Raw genomic sequence first — 20,239 nt, 5'->3', positions numbered from 1 at the left:
CCATCCAAGCGGCTGTTCTGATGATACCATTGCCTGTTTCTGTATTTCATATATCCATGAAGGTCAGTACAGCAAGGGTTAAGGTTCAACAGACTAAAACTTTTGACCTGGCCTGACCCTGTTAACAGCAAAGTCTTTTTCAACCATGTGGGTGCCTCGTGGTAAGAGGTTCAAATGAAGAATAGCAACTTTTGATAACCATTTGGCTCTTATGATTGACTTGACTGGTACTTTTTTTCTGCTCAATTTGAGTACTAAAAGCACTTTGTTACTACTAGTGTCATTCACACAATTGCTTTTTTTGACACCTAAGGACTGAAATTTATGCATTCATACTCTGATGGATGAATCGATCTGGGGCCAATTGGGGTTAAGTATCTTGCCCAAGGATACGTTGACATACAGTTTGGAGATTAAGCCACAAACCAAAGTACTATATGAGTACTAAAGTACTCATATGTGAAACTTTGGTGCTCCTTATATGTTTATTTATTATAGGCACAGCAACTCCACTTACTACAGACTATGCAACTGACAATGACTCCTTCCTGCCTTTGCTTCCAGTAGTTGGCCAATTAGAAGAAACCGCACATGTAGTGAGGATAATGATAGCTTTGCATTATCCATTATGTATTATCTAGTCCCATAAAAAAAATACAAAACTGGGCATGAGCATAACAGGCGCTCTTTAAAATCCGATTGGCTGTTTCATAATACATTTCTTGCTGGAAGTCATACTAAACATTCTTTGGCGCGTTTGCCAGAGGGGCAACCTCCATGATTGGAGGATTTTACTTTCAGCAGTGCTATCTGGGACTTGCAGTTCTCCCTTGAAGTTTTGATGACTCAGTTAAAACCCAACTAGCCCAGTCAGTCGGTTTAAACACTCTGTCCCCCTCCCTCTCCATAGAGGTCATTACCCTCTCCACCTCCACTCCTCTCGGCTATCTTATCTCTACATTCAGACTCCATTACTCCACTCAACACAGAGGGTTTTCCAGGCTGATCTCATAAACATCTAAGACCATGTTCTGGTGTATACGTCTGTCCCTGGGACTCCTGTTCTTCCGTCTGGCTGCTGCTCATGGTATGTTTATAAAACCGTATGTTTAGCTTTTAACAATGACACATCATAGAAGTGGGGAAGAATATGGTGTTTAAGCTGAGAAAGAAAGAAATACCACTATGTTGAAGGCATGGGTGTTTTTAGAGGGGGTGTTGTGGGTGAGGGTGATTGACAGATGGCAGGTGACACTTGACCCCACCCCGTGTGTTTGGTGTGTATTGTGTGATGTCAGCATGACAGCAGCATGCATGCCACACGGGAAATACTCTACTAAATTATCATAATTTTCTTTATCATTGAAAATGGACTTTTGAACAATAATTGTATAAATAACAATATAAAAACTTCAGATTTATTTGTGAAAATACTAAATAAAGCAAAAACAAAAAAGGAAGGGTAAGAAGATGCCTATACAAAAGCTGCACGTAGCCACTATGACATCACTTATTGGTTTCTGGACATTTTGCTGTAGCACGAGCATTTTAACTGCTGTTATGCTAGTTGTTATGCTGTTATGCTAGTTTGTTGTTATGCTAGTATGGTTAATTACCATATTTGTACCATTTTTACTCCTACTTTACACCACATTTAAGATGTGTGTCTATCTGGTCTTTAAGGTTGTGAAGACATGCCGTATATAAAGATAAATATAGCTTCTATCACATAAATGGATTGTAAAGTTCAGTTTTAAAGTTTTGACTTTTTGGTATTATGGTCTAAGGAGCTTGGAAAGAAAAGCATCTGGACTTCTTTAAGTTGCTTGAAGACGTTTCACCTCTCATCCCAGAAGCTTCTTCAGTTCTAGGGTCACATGGTGGAGGGTCCCAGATTTAAGCTCTGTCAGAGTGTCCCCCGAGAGGGACAATGGACCCCCTAATGATCCTCTACCTAATCACACGAGCCAAGGTGTGACAACGGGTGTAGGTCACAATCAGCCAAGGTTTCAGGTGAGCTAATTGGGAAACCTAGCCCCATCCTATCATGTGATTTCCTGAGGTCAGATGACCCAGGATGTGAGTGGGCGTTAAGGCGTCTGGGAAGGGATCTCTAAACTGGATTATAGATGGCAGACAGTTGGTGTCGTAAGCCACCACCTCTGTTCAAAGATGGTTTTTCACAGTGAACATAGATGGCTTCGTTCACTTGGCGGTCCATCTGCATCTAAAAGACAAAGGTCACTCATTTGAGGACGCCAATGTTCATATTTTGGACAGAGAAGACAGATGGTTTGAAAGATGGGATCTGCTAGGAGCTGCTGCCAGTCCCTTTCGAGGCCTTTCCCAAACTGCAGCTCAATTCACGTCCAGGCAGTTCACCTTTATCTACTAACACGCTGTCAAACATAAAATGAGGACGTGAGCCCAGCTGGTGAATGTGTGTTAGTCAACAGGAGGTACAAAGCAGTTCCCTGCATAACCATTGCAGCAGCTTAGTCCGAAATGCTTGCTTAAACTCGTTCCCATCGCATGTAGGACTCTGCCAGGCAAACCCTTTGTCAATGATTCTATTCGTAGTTTTAATGGAAAGAATTTGTGGGTGTAGTCAGGTGGCGGGAAACTTCCATTTTGGTGGTCTCAGAATCTCATCTCTGCTTTTTGCAGCCTATGTGGTTCTGTTGGCTTCATCAGGTGGTTTTCAGTTGATTGTGAAGCAGCGGGTATGAGAATCAGCACTTCCATGTCTGAAGCCATAGTCCTCTGCAATGAAAGGTTGGAGTGCCACATGTGAGGGGAGGAGACACTGACCCTGCACCACACTGGTCCATCAGTGAGAGAGAGAGAGCTGAGCATAAAACAACACTAGCAATTTACCAGCAGCCTACTTCCCAACCTCATCTATGGCCACTAGCACTGGGTAATGGCCAACAGATCACAGTTGCAGAAATTAGTTTTCTCCAAAGAGTGGCTGTGCTCAGCCTTAGCGATAGGGTAAGAAATTCAGTCTTTTGGCAGGACTCAAAGTACAGATGGTAATCCTCCACATCAGAAGGAGTCGGCTGAGGGTGAGGTGTTCTGGGTGTGTTCTACTGGGAAACAATACATGAATGTCTATGAATGCCTTTGTGCTCCAGAGTTTCCATTTTCAGCTATTTAGATAGATAGCTATATAGCTTCAGCTATAGATAATCCGTAGAAAATAGACAAATGGAAATGGTATAAGAACCATTAAGACACAGCAAGTCATATTATCTGTTAGGTAATTGCATTAAGAATATTCCAGCAGGGGCAGGCTTCCCATAGGCATGAATGTGAGTGTGCATGGTTGTCTGTCTCTCTGTGTTAGCCCTGCAACAGACTGTCAGTGTCATGTTATGTTAAAATGGCTATGTTAAACTTAAGGACGTGTACAGCTGTTATGAAGGGCAAAATTAGCTATAGAAAACAGTTATTTGTATCAGACTGTAAATGTGTTATTTTAACTGTAAAGATGGACATTTTAACATGGGTGTCTATGGGGACTCATCCACTTTGGGAGCCAGCCTCAAGTGGACATTAGAAGAAGTGTTTCTGGCACTTCAAGTGTTGCTTCATGACTTTTTCAAAATGCACTAAAACAATATCATTAAATTAAATACCGATGTTTAATTTAAGGTTTTACTTTTTTTCTCACCAGTCTTCTTAGACAGCCAAGTGGCCAATCAAGTGCTGAATCGAAGGAGACGAGCTAACAGCATTTTTGAGGAGTTGAAACAAGGCAACATGGAAAGAGAATGTGTGGAGGAGCGCTGCAGCTGGGAAGAGGCGCGAGAGATATTTGAAGACAAAGAAAAAACCGTATTAACCTAACATACCTCACACCAAAACACTGATTTAAATTTGCACTCAAACATTACAAAATTTTAGGAAATATTAGAAAAGATTATTGTAAATATTTGGAATCATATGTCTAAATTATGGTATTTTCCTTTTAACCATTATTTAGTGACGGAAAATCTGGCTTTTAGATGTTTTGAGCAATTTAATTTTCTTTTGTGTTTTTTCAGGATGAATTCTGGGCCAAGTATGTTGGTAAGTTTTTGTATTAAAACTCTTAGAAACACTGAAACTTTTCAAATAATACCCTGAAAGGACATTAGGATATATGTACAATTACCAACTGAAAGAGGACAGCTGCTAAAATGTAACCTTGTACTTTGACCACTACAGTCAAACACTTGATTCAATCTGCTGTGCTGTCCCACAGATGGAGATGCGTGTATATCATCACCCTGTGTTAATGGCGGCCAATGCAAAGATGGAATTGGCAGCTACGCCTGCTACTGCCAAGAAGGGTACAAGGGCTTCAACTGTGAAATTGGTGAAGAACTTCAAATCCCACTTACTGCCTTTCAGAAAAACATATTAACTTATTCTGGTCAATAATACAATCTTGTAGGTATACTGTAAGGTTAGTAATGATTAAGATTTGGTTAAGATTCGCTAACGTTTGAAAGTGTCAGGGCTCTGTGTGCAGGTGGGTGGAGAGGAGGATCCAAGCGCAGGACTCAGACACTAACGTTAAACTCAAAAACCTCAGCTTTATTGCTGGTACAAAAACAAAACATGAAGTGAACACTGAACATGGAGAACCGGGAACACACAGGCATGATCTGATGGTACGACGCGACACCGAGCATGGGAAAACACAGGGCTTATATACACAGGGTAGTAATGAGGGAATGGGCAACAGGAGGGAGACACAGCTGGGAGAGATCAGGACTAACGAGACAGGGGGAACAAAGCAGCACACACTAACATAAGACAAAGACTTTCACAGTAAAACAGGAAACATGAAACACTACTCAAAGACACGGACTCAACACAGAGAGACAGACAGAACATGACACATGAAACTGAACTCAACCTGCAGTAAACATGAGAACACAAACCCTACGAACTAATCCCTAAAGAATAAGCAAAACATAGATTCATGATCATAAGAAAAGAATCCAAAATGCAAAAACACACTAAAACATAACAACTCAAAATACTGGGTCCAACGGACCCAGAACCGTGACAGAAAGCTCCCATCCATTTTCAGTATCTTCAAAATCAGAATCAGATTCGTGTTTATTGGCCATGTATACGTGCAGACACATATGTACATAAGTACAGAATGTACATAAGGTCTGTCACACTGGCAGTGGGAGCAGTGTGACAGGTTAACTGTTTAGGAGGGAGATGGCGAGGGGAAAGAAACTGTTCCTATGTCGGGTGGTCCTGGTCTGCAGGCTTCTATACTGTCTGCCAGAGTGCAGCAGGTCAAAAGTCTGTGTCCAGGGTGTGAGGGGTCTGTGATGATTTTCCCTGCCCGTTTCCTGGTTCTTGAGAGGTACAGGTCCTGGATGGAGGGCAGGGGGGCGCCGATGATCCTTTCTGCTGCCCGTACAGTCCGCTGCAGTAGCTTATCTGAAAAAGACTATTGCCACAAAAAAGGAAAACTGCTCATTTCAGAAGCAGTTTTCTAACCTTTCTGGAGGTTATATTACCTAAGAATAGATAGCAGTGGGGACAAAAACATGGCTGGCTATTCTCAGATTTGAGACAGTGGTGCACCTATCACAGCTGGTGGGGAATTTCTCTTTAAAGGTAGCAAACTTGTGTTGCTGCAGAGTCCCAGGTGGAGATGAGTGAAGTGGGGTTGCAAATGTGCTATAATCTGTGAATAACCTATGATAAAAGTTAGCAAATAATCTGATAATCCTAATAGATGCTCTTGTACTTGTCAGAAAAAGATAAGTTAAGTTTATATTTATACCCCTCTGTTATCAGATGGATCTGTGCCCGTTGCACAGGTTCAGTTTAGAAATCATGGTCCACACAGGGTACAGATACAAATGACCATCCGGACCAGACTTAGACCTGGCTCAGAGGCTGGCTCGACATCTTCTTCCAGCTCAAAGAAGCGCTTGACTGTATATTGTAGGTATTGAGACAGGTATTGAGTATTGAGACACCTCATCGTCTCAAAACTCATAAACAAAACAAAACAAACAAAAAACTAAAACACAAAATAACTCGCACTGCAAATATCCTAAATGTGACAAATCTCCAATTTCAAAACTTGCTATCGATATTGCTGTCAAACATTTGCCACAATAACTCCCATTATTTTCTCCTCATCCTCCACAACCTGTGTGCTGTCCTTAGATAATTACCTTTTCACCATGGATTCCTGTGCTATAGATTAAAAAAAATATCCAGGAAAAAATATAATGAAATTATAACTCAGTTTTTCTTGTCCTATCAACACAATTTGAAAACTGGCATATAATCTGAACTTTGTACTTTGAACAAAAATTGAAACAGAGACTTAATGAGGCTGGATTGTGTTGCTGCGTTATCTTAAATCGGCGATGTCATTTGGATGGAAGGTTTAATGTTTTTCTTCTTAAGCCACTTACTTCATTGTCAGTATGTTTTGGGTCATTGTTATTGTGGACCCTTCCAAAACCATTTTTCAGTGTTCTGGCTGATGGAAGGAGGTGCTGAAAAAGGGAGGAACACCCACTCTGGCTAAGGGATAAGTTACTGCCCTAAGTGGAGGATTTCAAGTATCTTGGGGTCTTGTTCACAAGTGAGGGGAGTGAGAAACTGACACAGATTTGGGCAGCGTCAACAGTGATGCGGATGTCATACTGCTCTATTTTGGTGAAGATCATAAAAGTCAAGCTCTCGATTTCATGGTCAATCTATGTTCCTAACCTTACATAGGATCACATACTTTGGGTAGATTTGAATGTGAGTACTCCAGGATGAACATTCTGTATGAAGGGATAGATATGAATATAATCAGGATACTGGCAGTTTGGCAATTGTTCAGATGTTAAGCATAATCTCAACCTTTCCAAATTGTTAACCATGCACATCTGTGACGATGTAAAAATTCTTTCAGAAACCCACTTTGTTTTTTTAACAGTGCCATCATCTATCTTAACAGTGTCTGTGTCTTTGCAGCTATTCCTCTGCTCTGTGAGGACAGAAATGGCGGTTGTGAACATTTCTGCAAAGTGATGCAGGGAAGAACTCATTGCTCCTGTGCTGATGGATACTTCCTGGCATCAGATGACAAATCCTGCCACTCCAACGGTGAGAGAGGCTTAAGAATGTGAATAGTCTTTTACTCAAATGGCAGAACAGTAAAAGAGCACCTAGATCACAGATCAGAAACCATAATGTTGAAATCTTCTGGTCCCAAAACTCAACCTCTCATTACCATACAAACTCTTTCAGAAACGTACAAATGTGGGGCCATCATCAGCAAAGCCGTTCGGACTGTTTTCCGGTATGAGAGGAAAAACACAACAGACGGGAACATAACTAAGTTTAACAGCACCGGCAACATAAACTTAACAACACAGCCTCATGTCCAGGATGCTGGTCCAATGTCCTCAGTGACTGAGAACAAAAGCCAAAACGTGGCAGATTATCCTAATTTGGAAAAGCTGATTCAGTCTGAAATGGCGTCAATGATGCGTATTGTCAACGGGGAGGACTGTCCACCAGGACAATGCCCATGGCAGGTAGAGACACTTTCAAAAAACGTTTTGGGATTATAATTTAAGAACTTACCCACAAGACACTGCTTCTGTTTCAGTAAAAAGTAACCCTAACCCATACTATCACCTCAATGTGATCACATGATTCCCTCAGGGTAAACATCTAGAAGGCATTTCATGTCTTAGACCTCTGCACAGGTTTCATATCATCATTTCAAATGCTTTTTTTGTTTTTTGGGGGGTGGGGGGTTGTTTTTGTCCTCATAGGCTCTTCTTGTGAATGAAGATAATATTGGGTTTTGTGGAGGAACAATACTCAATCAATACATCATCCTGACTGCTGCCCACTGCATGAACCAGTCGCGTTACTTCAACGTGAGGCTCGGTAGGTTTGATGAACCAATTGTAAACCTGCGTATATAATTCTAATTCATCACATTAAGGTGATAATGTCTTTATGCCTATTAAGAAGTAATAAATCTCTCTTATGATTTTTACCTTAACTTTATGGTCCATATGACATATTTTTCAATTGTATATTTAATATGATAAATTTTATAACAGATTTTAATGTGGGTATTTTTTTCAAAATATGAGATGGTACAGATATACACTTTTGTCAGCTTCTGTAAAAAAGTAATAATGATCATTTAATTTTTTTTAAATATACAACATTACCAATGCTGAGGTTATTATGTGCATTAAGTTGGTAGAAATAGTGCAGTTTAGAAATTTTTTGTTGGTTACGCACAGGTTTAAGGCCATATCCCTTGTCGGGATGTGATTAACAGTGTTCTGTTTTCAAAGTGCTTTGTATGCTATAAAAAAATTAATTACTATCATTTTTCATTTAAACATCGCTGAACATCTTTGCTTTTTCTCTGCACTCAGGTGAATTTGACAGGTTGGTAAATGAGGGTACTGAAGCCGACCATACTGTGGACTCGATTCTCACCCACAGAGGGTACAAGGCAGACACCTACCACAACGACATTGCACTCATCAAATTAACCAAGCCCATCAAGTTCAGCAGGTTCATTGTGCCAGCCTGCATCCCTGAGCAAGAATTTGCTGAAAAGGTGAATTTTTAAAATCATATCATACTATACCATAACATATCACTTTTATTTATACAGGCCTGACCAAAGTGTTGTAACACCAAACATAAAAGAGAGCATAGAGACATAGACAACAAGGTGGGACAGATGGATGCAGCAGCTGAAATAAATAAAATGGGGGTGCAATCATTAAGAGACTTGGATTTGTAAATGAACTGGAAGTCCGTGAACTGAAGTTCAAATTGGACTGACATAATGTTGCTTGCAGCAGATGAAAAGCGAGCTGCAGCATTTTGCATCAGCTGTAGGTGAGCAACGAGTCCTGGCTGATTAAGACAAGATGTTATAAAAGCAAAGTTACGTTTGGACAAAGGATGCTTAATTTTTAATCACAGCTAGAACTGAAAAAACAGGATTTTACCACTCTGTTCACATGAGAATTGAGCTTCAGAGAAGGATCCATTTTCACACCTAGACCTAATAGATGTTTCATATGAGGCCAAAGAGGAACTGTTGATGCAGATACTGCTGCTGGTGCCACATGAGTTTTATTTTGTTTCTCACTAAAATTCTGAGAATCCCCTGATGTCAATAATGCAAAACGTAATGGAAAATCTAATTTTGACGTGAGGGTGCAATTAGTAAAAGCAAAAAGTTTTATCTTGCTTAATAAACTTTTTCCTATTACTTCAGACTATTGATAATCAACTAGATTTTATACTTGAACAGAGAAGCTTATAAAAAGGTTTGGTTGAGCAAAACATTTGTGTATACAGCCTAAATTTTTAGTTCATATTTAAAAAAAAGAAAAAAGAAAGAAAGAAACATAAAGAAAAGAAAAAACAACCAAAATGGAATTTACCAAATTTTGTTTGATTATGTGACGTTTAAATGACAATCATACACAGGAGCATGAATTACCTCTATTGTCAGGTCCTGATGCAGGACGGCATGGATGGCATGGTCAGCGGTTTTGGACGTCTTGGCGAGGGTCGGGAGCCATCCAGCATCTTGCAGCGCCTATCTGTACCTTATGTGGACCGTCGAACCTGCATCGAATCCACTCCTTTACGTATCTCGCAGCGGATGTTTTGTGCTGGTTATGACACAATAGCCAAGGATGCCTGCCAAGGTGACAGTGGCGGGCCTCATGTCACACGTTACCGTGACACCTACTTTGTCACTGGCGTCGTGAGCTGGGGTGAAGGCTGTGCACGCAAGGGCAAGTATGGTGTTTATACCCAGGTGTCCAAGTACATTCAATGGATCCGTGATGGTATGACGATGCTGATCCAAAAAAACAAGACCGGCAGCAGGATGAAGAGGCACCATGCCCAAATAGCAAGGCTTTATCTGTAAAACATCTGTCAACATCCACTGAGCAGAGATCAGCCAGACTTTGCACCACTCATGTAATCACTAATGAACAGTCAGAGAAACCTATTTATCCTAGTGCTGCAAAGAGCTGCAAATCCTACCTGTGACGAACAGAATTAGAGTCAGTAATTATTTGGGGGTTCCTCAGGGTGCGACTCTTGGTCCTTTATATTTTTAATTTTATTTTATGTAACATTAATTTTGTATTAATGTTTATTTTTCCAGGGCAATCATCTGACATCATATTTCTGAACAATTAAAGTCCATCATTTCCTCTGGGCTCTGATTTTGGTCTTAATCTCCACTTTAGATGTTTCGTATTTCTGGTTTGTTCACTGATTCTTCTGTAAGTCTTTCTGATGAGATTTAAAAGTCTGATTTTTTTTAAACAGAATGCATTTCATCTCTGTAATTCAATGTTTTGTTCCATGTATGCTTCATGAGTCGCTGATAGAAACAAGCTCTTAAACTGAACATGAAGCAAATAAAAGAAAACTATAAGAGCACGTTGAAGCCTGATGTCATTTAATGATAAGTATAGCTTGTATTTATAATAGTAATTCAAAAGGTGAAAGAATCTCCAGTGACAGTTTGGAAAAAAGTTGTTTTACAAAATTGTGTTTTTGCTCAAGAAAATGTAAAATTTGTGGCACAATGGTTTTAAAGTACCATCTTATTACTTGGTCCCCAGTGATGAAATCTATCCTTGTTTACCTCAAACAAACAAACATGGAGACTGTTGATTTTTCAGAGGTCGGACCTTCTGCTTGTTTTGCTTGTTTTTAAAGGAAAGGCCAGAGTCCGCTTCAAGAACAGAGCGTTTACGGGAAACTGCGTGGTCTTTTAACTCTTTATAGAATCATGTGAATAAAATGTCCAAAAACAAATAGTTTTATAAGGACTGGATGTTTATATGTACACAAAAATGCACACCAGTAAAACAACCTGGGACCAGACTGACATCTTTATTTCAGGCCAGATATAAATGAACTCCATTTAACAGACTGTTAAAAACATGATACAATTTCTGCGGTTTGTACTGGTTGTGAGTCACTAGTGTGTATATATGTGTGTGCATACGTGTGTGTATGTGTGTGTGTGTGTGTGTGTGTGTGTGTGTGTGTGTGTGTGTGTGTACGGGTTCGTACTATCCTGGTGGGGACCAAAATCTGACTTTTACTATCCTGGTGGGGACTTTCTGCACCGTGGGGACCAAAATCCAGGTCCCCTCGGGGTTGAAAGCAATTTTCACACTCAAAATGCGGTTTTACTGTCAGGGTTACAATTAGGTTATGGTTAGGTTTAGGGTAAGGGTTAGGGTTAGGCATTCATTTTTAATGGTTAGGGTTAGGGTAAGGGGCTAGGGAAAGCATTATGTCAATGGGATGTCCCCACGAGGATAGCAAACCAGACATGTGTGTGTGTGTGTGTGTGTGTGTGTCAGCAGTGCAGTCAGTGTCATGGCGGTCAGCATCATGTCTGCATCTCTTCTCCTGTTCTGCCTTCTTCAATGTTTCCTTCAGGTCTTCAGTCAAGGAAAAGGTAAAAGAGTGACCTTTGACCTTTTGCTGTGTTATTGGTGTTCCTTAGTTGACTGCCGAAAATATTCAAGTGGTATAAAAACCTGCTGTTACTACAGTTACTGTTACTACAGTAGTAATAATTAGAAAAATTGCTGTGTGTCCAATGTTATAGGTTATACAAACAGACAATATTTAGTCCTTATTGTGTCAAAATAGCATCATTATCACTATAGTAACTTAGTGGTTAAAAAAAAAATGGGGATGGCTAAGTAAAATATTACACACAAAAATTGTAACCTCCAATGCAGCCTTAAACATAGTGATTAAATAGTTATTAAATTCAATTATTAAATTTTATTTAAATTATACTAAAAGTATAAATAAATCCATTAATATCATGACTTCTAATCTTCTTAATTCAAATCACATTTAAACAGTGACTTCATGAATTTGTACACTACTGTGCAAAAAAGACTTCCGCTCATTTCTTTACACTTTGTAAGCAAATTTATTTACATGTGCAAACACACGTTTTATAAATTGTAAAATTCTTCAGCACAGTCTGAACTCTCTTGGGCAGCTTTCTTGTAATTTCTTTAAAGTTTGCCACGTCTTATTTGGGCCTTCACTGTTCAGTCTTCATTTTTTAAGAACACATTTGAAGAGCTAATAGCTCTTTGGGAATCACCTCATTGGTGCAAAAATACTATTTTATGTCTGTCAAACTGCGTTATCTTTGGCATTTTCTATAGATCATGTCATGCCATTAAACAGTGCAACTGGTGATAAACTGTCTCAAGAGCAAAAGCCAAACTTGGACCAAAGGGAATGGTTTGCTTGAAGTCTTTTATTAGAGTTTGTATGATACCATGGGGAGGCTAGGAGGATGACTGGGGACCGCACAGGTCAAGGTGAGTTGCAGATTGTTATCTTGCAGTGGGGGACAGAGCCAAGCCAAGCAGAGGCGTGGCTTAAGATTTTTGAAAAAGTACTGTAGACAAAAATAAATATATAACAGCTATAATCAAAGCTGTCAAAGCACCAGTAGAAATTAAATGACTGATTATTTAATTTTTTATCCTCTCATGACTTTTTAACACTTCAGTTAGTTTTAGTTATTCATTATGTGTTAACCTAACATGGCAGAGCCTCCAGTTTTTCAGTTGCTCGGTTCTTCCAGTTATGATTAAATGTGCCACAGGAAACAACCTGTAAATTCACACTTTTGTGTTTTCAGTGTTTCGTTCAGCTCCGGAGGCTAACACCATGTTCCTGCGGCCCAAACGGGCCAATACGTTTATGGAAGAGTTCAGACAGGGGAACCTGGAGCGGGAGTGCTACGAGGAACAGTGCAACATTGAAGAGGCTCGCGAGTACTTTGAAGACACCCAGAAGACAGTTGGTTACATTTAAAAACGAGCTATTTAGCTCATTTCTACACCTGCATTTTCATTCTTAGATTCTACTAGAGTGCGTGATACACAGTTAAAAATTCAGTTGCAGACTCAAGTCTGAGCTGTTATGTTTGTTATTAGATTTGAATTTTTTTTTTACATTTAAATGTTAGAAAAAAAAACAGAAAAAATGATAAAGAGTCCTGTTTAATGACTCCTGAATTCTAACTGTTGTTTTTTTTTTCTTGTGTGTAGAAAACCTTCTGGGCTGTTTACTCTGGTGAGTTTTATTTCACATTAGCTACTATATGTTCAACTACATCTGCTTAATTAATGAAAAGAAAAATAAGAAGCCAAATGAAAAAAAAATAAGAAGCCAAATGAAAAGAAAATTTAATTACTAAATTATAAAGTGTGGATTTTAAGCAACAAATATACGCATGTAACAGTCATCATTTATACAATTTATACTTGTGTAGATAGCGTCAACCAGACAATCTGACTGGATCTGTATGCAAACTGCAGAGGGTCAACAAATGTTTAGACCTCAGGCAGGCCAAGACTAGTCTTACCTTCATGATAGCTCTGATAGTACTAATTTTTCTTTTTTTCTTTCAATTCATATAGTACCAAATAGCAACATCAGTTGCCTCAATGCACTTTATATTGTAAGGTAAAGGACCCACAATAACAAAGAGTATAAGCTCCTACAGTACAGGAACCACATGTTTTCTTCTGCTTCAGACTCAGGTTATAAATTTAACTCAGGAACACACTTAGCTAGCTACCACAGGTCCTCAGAATACTGGGGCTGATGTTATCTGGGCCTAGAGCCTTGCTCTGGTATATTTTCTCCAGCTGTCTCCAAAAATGGACAGAAATCACAGTAACGAATTTCAAATAGGTGAAAATTGTACATGAAGAGATAGATACGAATCTAACATTAATCCTAGCTGGGATACTGGCGATGTGGTGACTGTTCAGATGCTAAGCATAACTAAGCATAAGTCTCTCTGAATTGTTAACACTTTAACTGCCACACACAAGGAGGAGTGCAGAATCCTAACAGTGTCTGTGTATTTGCAGTTCTTCCTCAGCTCTGTAAGAACAAAAATGGCGGCTGTGAACATTTCTGCAATGTGATCCAGGGAAGTGTTCAGTGCTCCTGTGCTGATGGATACTTCCTGGCATCTGATAAAAAATCCTGCCATTTCAATGGTGAGAGTTTTAAGAATCTACCTGGTCTTTTACTCTGATAGCAGAGCAGTGAAATACATCACAGATCAGACATTAGAAACTATAAATAGTGAAATTAAGCTTTCTGGTGACAAAATCCAACGTCTAATTTATATAAAACTCTTGCAGAGACCATCAGATGTGGTTTCATCCTCCCCAAAGCGCTGCAGACTGTTTTGAGGGACCATCAGACAAAAACAACGGAGGGGAATATAACTGCACTTAACAGCAGTGTCAACTCCACAGAGCCGATCCAGGATGCTGATTTAATGTCCGATTTAGTATCTGAAAACAGAACCCAAATTCCAGCAGAGACTTGGACAACTTTGGAAAGTCTGATTGACTCTGAAATAGAAGATGAGTCACATCGCCAGTCAGGGTATTGTCCACCAGGAGAATGTCCATGGCAGGTAGAGACACATATGAACATGAAGTTGTTTTATTTGCATTAAAAATATTGATCAGATACAGACTATCACTCTCAAGTGAGTTTTTTGTTTTTTAACAGAGTTCATAGCATTGCTTGTCATCCTCACACATCTTCCAACTCTGGACAGGTTTAACAGTCTCATTTTTATATGGTTTGTTTTCATATCTTAGGCCCTCCTTTTCAATGAAAATGAAACAGTTTATTGTGGAGGAACAATACTCAATGAAAACATCATCCTGACAGCTGCCAGCTGTGTAAACCAGTCAGATGACTTCAACGTCAGGCTCGGTAGGTCTGATGAGCCAATTACAAACCTTCATGTGCAATTCTAGGTCATCACATTCAGATTCAAAAATACCTGCTTAAGTTTTATTTTAATGATGACTGTCTGCCTAATAATAATTCATAAATCTTTTATATAAATATTTTCTATAATTTCTTTGGCACAGGTCCAATTCAATTCAATTTTATTTATATAGCGCCAAATCACAACAACAGTCACTTCAAGGCACTTTATATTGTAAGGCAGACCCTACAATAATGCATACATAGAAAAACCCAACAATCATATGACCCCCTATGAGCAAGCACTTTGGCGACAGTGAGAAGGAAAAACTCCCTTTTAACAGGAAGAAACCCCTGGCAGAACCAGGCTGGACACAATGGACTGGCGTGTCTATTACATGCTTTATGATATCGTTTTTTCTGTCTGCAGAATTTTCCTTGTCTGAAGTATGGGAGCATTGCAGCAGCCTATCGCACTCAACGCTACGTCCCCCTTCTGGCAAAATCATGCAATTACAGCTCCATAACCCCAACTAAAAATCAGTGCCAGACTGCAATAAAACAAGTCCTTTTACATCAGTAAATTCTGAAAACAAATTACAGTTGTGACTAAAAATTTGTAGGTGTCATATATGTATTCATTTTTGTTTTGACTGTTGTAATTAAAGTGTTTTGTTTGTTTCTCTACATACAGGTGAGTTTGACAGGTCAGTGAATGAAGGTACTGAAGTTGACCACAAAGTGGAAGCAGTCCTCGCCCACAGAAACTACAATCCGCAAACCCACGATAATGACATTGCACTCATCAAACTGGCTACACCTATCAAGTTCACGAGGTTCATCCTGCCAGTCTGCATTCCTGAGCAAGACTTTGCCAAAAAGGTGGAACTTTAAGCTAGTGTCATCATTTTACTCCACATTTAATAGAATAGAATAGATCTTTATTGTCACTGTTACAAGAACAATGAAACACAGTTTGGCTTCTCTCTGTTGGCAGCATGTAGATTTACATTGAGATTGTTTTAGGATATGAGAAGAAGATAAAAATAGACGTAAGTTTAAGGGTACCTACTCAGGGAATGTGTGTAATACGCAATAACGTAAGTATCTGCACAGTAACACTGTGTCCAGTGTGCGAGGAGTCCTTGATGATGATACTGGATTTCCGCTGAAGTCTACCAGTATAGTTTTCTCTGAGGGGGGTTAGTGAAGTGCCAATTGCCTGCTCTGCAGCCCTCACCACCCGCTGCAGTTTCCTCTTGTCCCCCACAGTACAGCAGTTGAACCAGCGTGTACAGCAGTAGGTCAGAAGGCTCTAGATGGTGGAGCGGTAGTGGTTTACTAGCAGTCTCTGGGGTAACTGGGTAAAGTTTTCTACCCTTTCTACCTCCTCCCCATCAATGTAGAGGGTGGAGTGCTCAGATTGCTTCTAATGTTAATTTATCAAAGTTTGTCAGAGGAGCAACGTGGTCTGAGGCAATAGATGACAAGACAAGACTTAATGGCTGAAACTTTGTCAGTAAAAAATGCCCCAAAATCATCACACATACTTAGTGCAGGTACTGCTCCAACATTATTACATGGATTGATAACATGATTAACCTTTCATGCATGAATTATGACAACTGCAATCTGGATTTTTTTCTTAAGCATTCATCTTTAGGCATGAAAAGATGAATAAAAACACTTAAGAAAAAAAATCCTGATCGAAGTTGTCATAATTCATGCACGATAGGGTTAAATAACAATAATTTCAATGAAACACATCATACAGCTATACATACATTTATAGTAACATTAAACGACCAGTGGGTGGCAGGGTATGGAGTGACACATCACTGTCCAATGTAGTGTTTTAAGTGCAAGTATACCATCAACACTGACACAAATGCAAGAAAACAGCCTTTGAATAGCTGTCCACTGTAGTGACCACTATGCGTGAAAGGGTTAAAAACTTTTCTTTTTTTTAAATTCTGAGGCTTGTGGGTATTTGTGGACACTAGATCTGAGATAAATTGAGTCTTTGCAATTGAAAACAATTCTGCAAAGAAGAGTGACACAATATTTCTCCTCAGTGATATGAAAAACTCATTGTCATTTTTCACAAATGTTTGATCACAGTTTTTGCTGCCAAGGATGGAACAACCAGTTACTCATTTTAGAGTCAGATTGGTTTGGATAGCTTTTTTCTACGCTCTTAAATGAAATCATCATTTAAAAACTGTATCTGACTAATATTAAAATTTGCTTGATGATCTAAAACATGTGAATGTGACAAATGTGCAAGAAGGTTTAAAAAAAAAGTCGGTAAGTAAAATTTGGTTTATATATCTGTAGCGGTGGCAAGGCAATGTGAAGGGGACCAAATGGAAAAAACAACCACACGAGCCTTCAATTGTTTTCAAAACTTTGAATATATTCTCTCATGTTTGTGGTACAGAGGTTTTTTTGTCATGCTCACCAGCAACACATCTAGAAATAACCCCTGAGCCTCTCAACAAACCCCTCCTTAAATAGATGCTGGTCATACCATCACCAATAAAATGTAAAAAGGTCTTCCCACCCCGACACAGCCCAACTACAAAAACCTATACAGTGAAACATTGCAGTTATTTTGACACACCTCACAAATATCTGATTACAAAACACCCCCCGCTAAACAATATCCCAACTAACTAAATCAAATCAAACTGAAAATTCAACCCACTACCCCCTCAGCTCTCATCAGATGGTTCAACCCACTATCAGTGGGTGATTGGAAAACTCCTTTCAGGTGAACATCATTAGGCCATAATCATGTGTGCACTCCATGGCTGTGTCCCAATTCAGGGTATGCACGCTTGAAGTACGCACACTACGCGTACTACGTACGGTGCGTACTACAAGTACGGGAAGTGCGGAAGTGAGACGCTTGTGAAATGGGACGGTCTAGCCTTCGTCGCGCTGTTCAGGTTGCCTAGCAACCATGATACTAACCGCGAGTATCTGAGGCTGAGACCACGGGACTGTAAAACATGATAGTTGAGCTTCATTTCTGTGCTGAACAGTCATTTCAAGATTAGTTAGTAAATAATAATTAGCTAATGTTGCTCATGAGACTAAAGTCATCTCACTGTGGTAATGTTAATATAATATGGACAATATCATATGTATTGTCAGATTATTATTATATATATATACATATATACACACACACATATATATATATATATATATATATACATATATACATACACATACATATATATATATATATATATATATATATATATATATATATATATATATATATATATACATATATGTATGTGTATATATATATACATATATATATATATATATATATATATATATATATATACATACATATATATATATATATATATATATATACATATATTAGAAGTAGAGGCTTTAAAACCAAGTTACCGCTGAAAGTACAAACATCACTAATGTCACATAACTTTGCCGACATGTGGCCAACAGTAATGTTTTAATGTTCTTAAACATTCGCACATAAATAAGTGACATCATATTCAGTACTTACTTTTGCCAGTTCACTCTTCGGCCGCTCCCGTCTGCCGTATTTTGCGGCAAAATTATCCACACCCACCGCTGCGCTATGGATTGTGGGATATATGGGACCACGAAGCGTGCACCGGACCACGCTTGATATTTGGGGAAATCGACGGCGCATTTGGAGTATGCATTTGAAGTGCACTTTGAATTGGGACAGCCGTCGTCGCGTGACGGTGACGTACTCGCACTTGAAATGCGTACTTCAAGCGTGCATACCCTGAATTGGGACACAGCCATGCATGACTAAGGCCTTCAGGAAGTTGACTTCAAGGGAGAGAGAGAGAGAGAGAGAGAGAGAGAGAGGTTAATGGACTTCAAACAAAAGCATAACAAAATCAAAACTTCCTATCAGACACTGTGAGTGCGTACATCATTTAGTGAGGGAGATGCTCCCCAGCACCCTCACAATATCACCTTCACAAGAAGTGCTACACAAGATGCAACAATAAATTTAAAAAAATCAGGGACGGGCAAACAGTTGTATATAAACATGTCATTTATTGTATGTTGCACCTTTGAAACACCACAGTCATTCTAAGTGCTTCACAACACAGAACTAAAAATATAGATTTAAGTTCAGATATATAAATTAGAGAGTAAAGAGTGAAAACTCAATTTAAAAAATAAAAATATTCAAGTATGATTGCGATATAAAGGAATGGTTTAATTAATTAGCTAAAGACAGCAGTGAATAATCCCACTTTTAACATCTTTAAATGCTATAGTGCAAATCTGACATCTGTAAGTAGTTGGTTCCAGCAGTGGGAAGCCTAGTGCCTAAATCTGATTTCTTCTTGGCCAATGGTCAAATACTTTGAGGGTTGACTTTCCCACAAGCTAGAGCAGTCACTCTATTTTATCTACCTTAAAAGAAGGCCTTTGTGTTTTCCACAAATTAAGCTTAAACATTTAATTATCTGGGTGTCTACTCCAGTTGAAGACCTGTAGTTACTACATAACTGTAGTTATGCCATGTTTGCACGAAAAATAAAATAAATGCAGGATCAGAAAAAGACAGCTGCCACTCTGGATAAATTTTTTACCTTTAATTTCAGGTCCTGATGCGGGAGCCAGTAGCTGTGGTCAGTGGTTTTGGACGTCTTGGGGAGGCTCAGATTCCATCCATGATCATGAAGCGCCTCGTTGTAACCTACGTGGACCGTCAAACCTGCATCGAATCCACTCGGTATCTAGTCACTGATAGGATGTTCTGTGCTGGCTACAAATATAGGGATGCTTGCCAAGGTGATGGTGGTGGGCCACACATCACACGTTATAATGACACCCACTTTATCACTGGCATTGTGAGTTGGGGCGAAGGCTGCGGACGCAAGGGCAAGTATAGCTTCTACACCCGGGTGTCCAAGTACATTCGATGGATCCATGAGGGTATCAAGAAGCTGGTGCACAGTGGCACAAATGGCGGCAGTCAGCATCCTGCAATAAAAAGGCTTTACCTGTAAAACATTTGTAAACATCCACCAACACTCACAGTTTATGCCTCTCATGTAATCCCTTCTGAAAAGTCAGAGAAACAACGTTTATCCTTATAGACAAAGAGCTACAAGTCCCACATGTGACAGAGAGAATTAGAGTCAATAATTGTTTATGAGGTTCCTCAGGGTACTACACTTGGCCCTTTTATATTTTTAATTTGGTTTATGTAACATCAATATTTTGTTTTTGTTTCAAATTCATGATTTGAGATGAATTTCTGTCCAACCTTCCCTCACTTTTGGCTCTGTATGGTCTTGATCTCTGTTTGATGTTCCAGTTTTTTCACAAATTCCTGTTTAACTCTTTCTGTTCAGAC

At 39.2% G+C, this 20,239-nt stretch overlaps 2 protein-coding genes across 2 annotated transcripts; both read left to right on the top strand.

The window, feature by feature from the left end:
* Window positions 1–1,026: 1,026 nt before the first annotated feature.
* Window positions 1,027–9,961, top strand: LOC134621230 (coagulation factor X-like). Its single transcript, XM_063467659.1, has 9 exons — window positions 1,027–1,087; window positions 3,680–3,840; window positions 4,050–4,074; window positions 4,250–4,363; window positions 7,003–7,134; window positions 7,279–7,568; window positions 7,812–7,929; window positions 8,436–8,623; window positions 9,536–9,961. Exons 1-9 carry the CDS (start codon window positions 1,027–1,029, stop codon window positions 9,959–9,961), a joined length of 1,515 nt encoding a protein of 504 aa, XP_063323729.1.
* A 2,427-nt stretch (window positions 9,962–12,388) lies between these two features.
* LOC134621229 (coagulation factor X-like) lies at window positions 12,389–19,889 on the top strand. Its single transcript, XM_063467658.1, has 8 exons — window positions 12,389–12,413; window positions 12,740–12,900; window positions 13,152–13,176; window positions 13,983–14,114; window positions 14,262–14,542; window positions 14,733–14,850; window positions 15,542–15,729; window positions 19,482–19,889. The coding sequence occupies exons 1-8, from the start codon at window positions 12,389–12,391 to the stop codon at window positions 19,887–19,889; spliced, it is 1,338 nt and encodes a 445-aa protein (XP_063323728.1).
* Window positions 19,890–20,239: the final 350 nt, after the last annotated feature.

Source organism: Pelmatolapia mariae, linkage group LG23 (assembly GCF_036321145.2).
Source record: "Pelmatolapia mariae isolate MD_Pm_ZW linkage group LG23, Pm_UMD_F_2, whole genome shotgun sequence".
Taxonomy (NCBI): domain Eukaryota; kingdom Metazoa; phylum Chordata; class Actinopteri; order Cichliformes; family Cichlidae; genus Pelmatolapia; species Pelmatolapia mariae.
The sequence above is the reverse complement of the archived record's forward strand: the minus strand, read 5'-3'. Positions and strand labels throughout refer to the sequence as shown.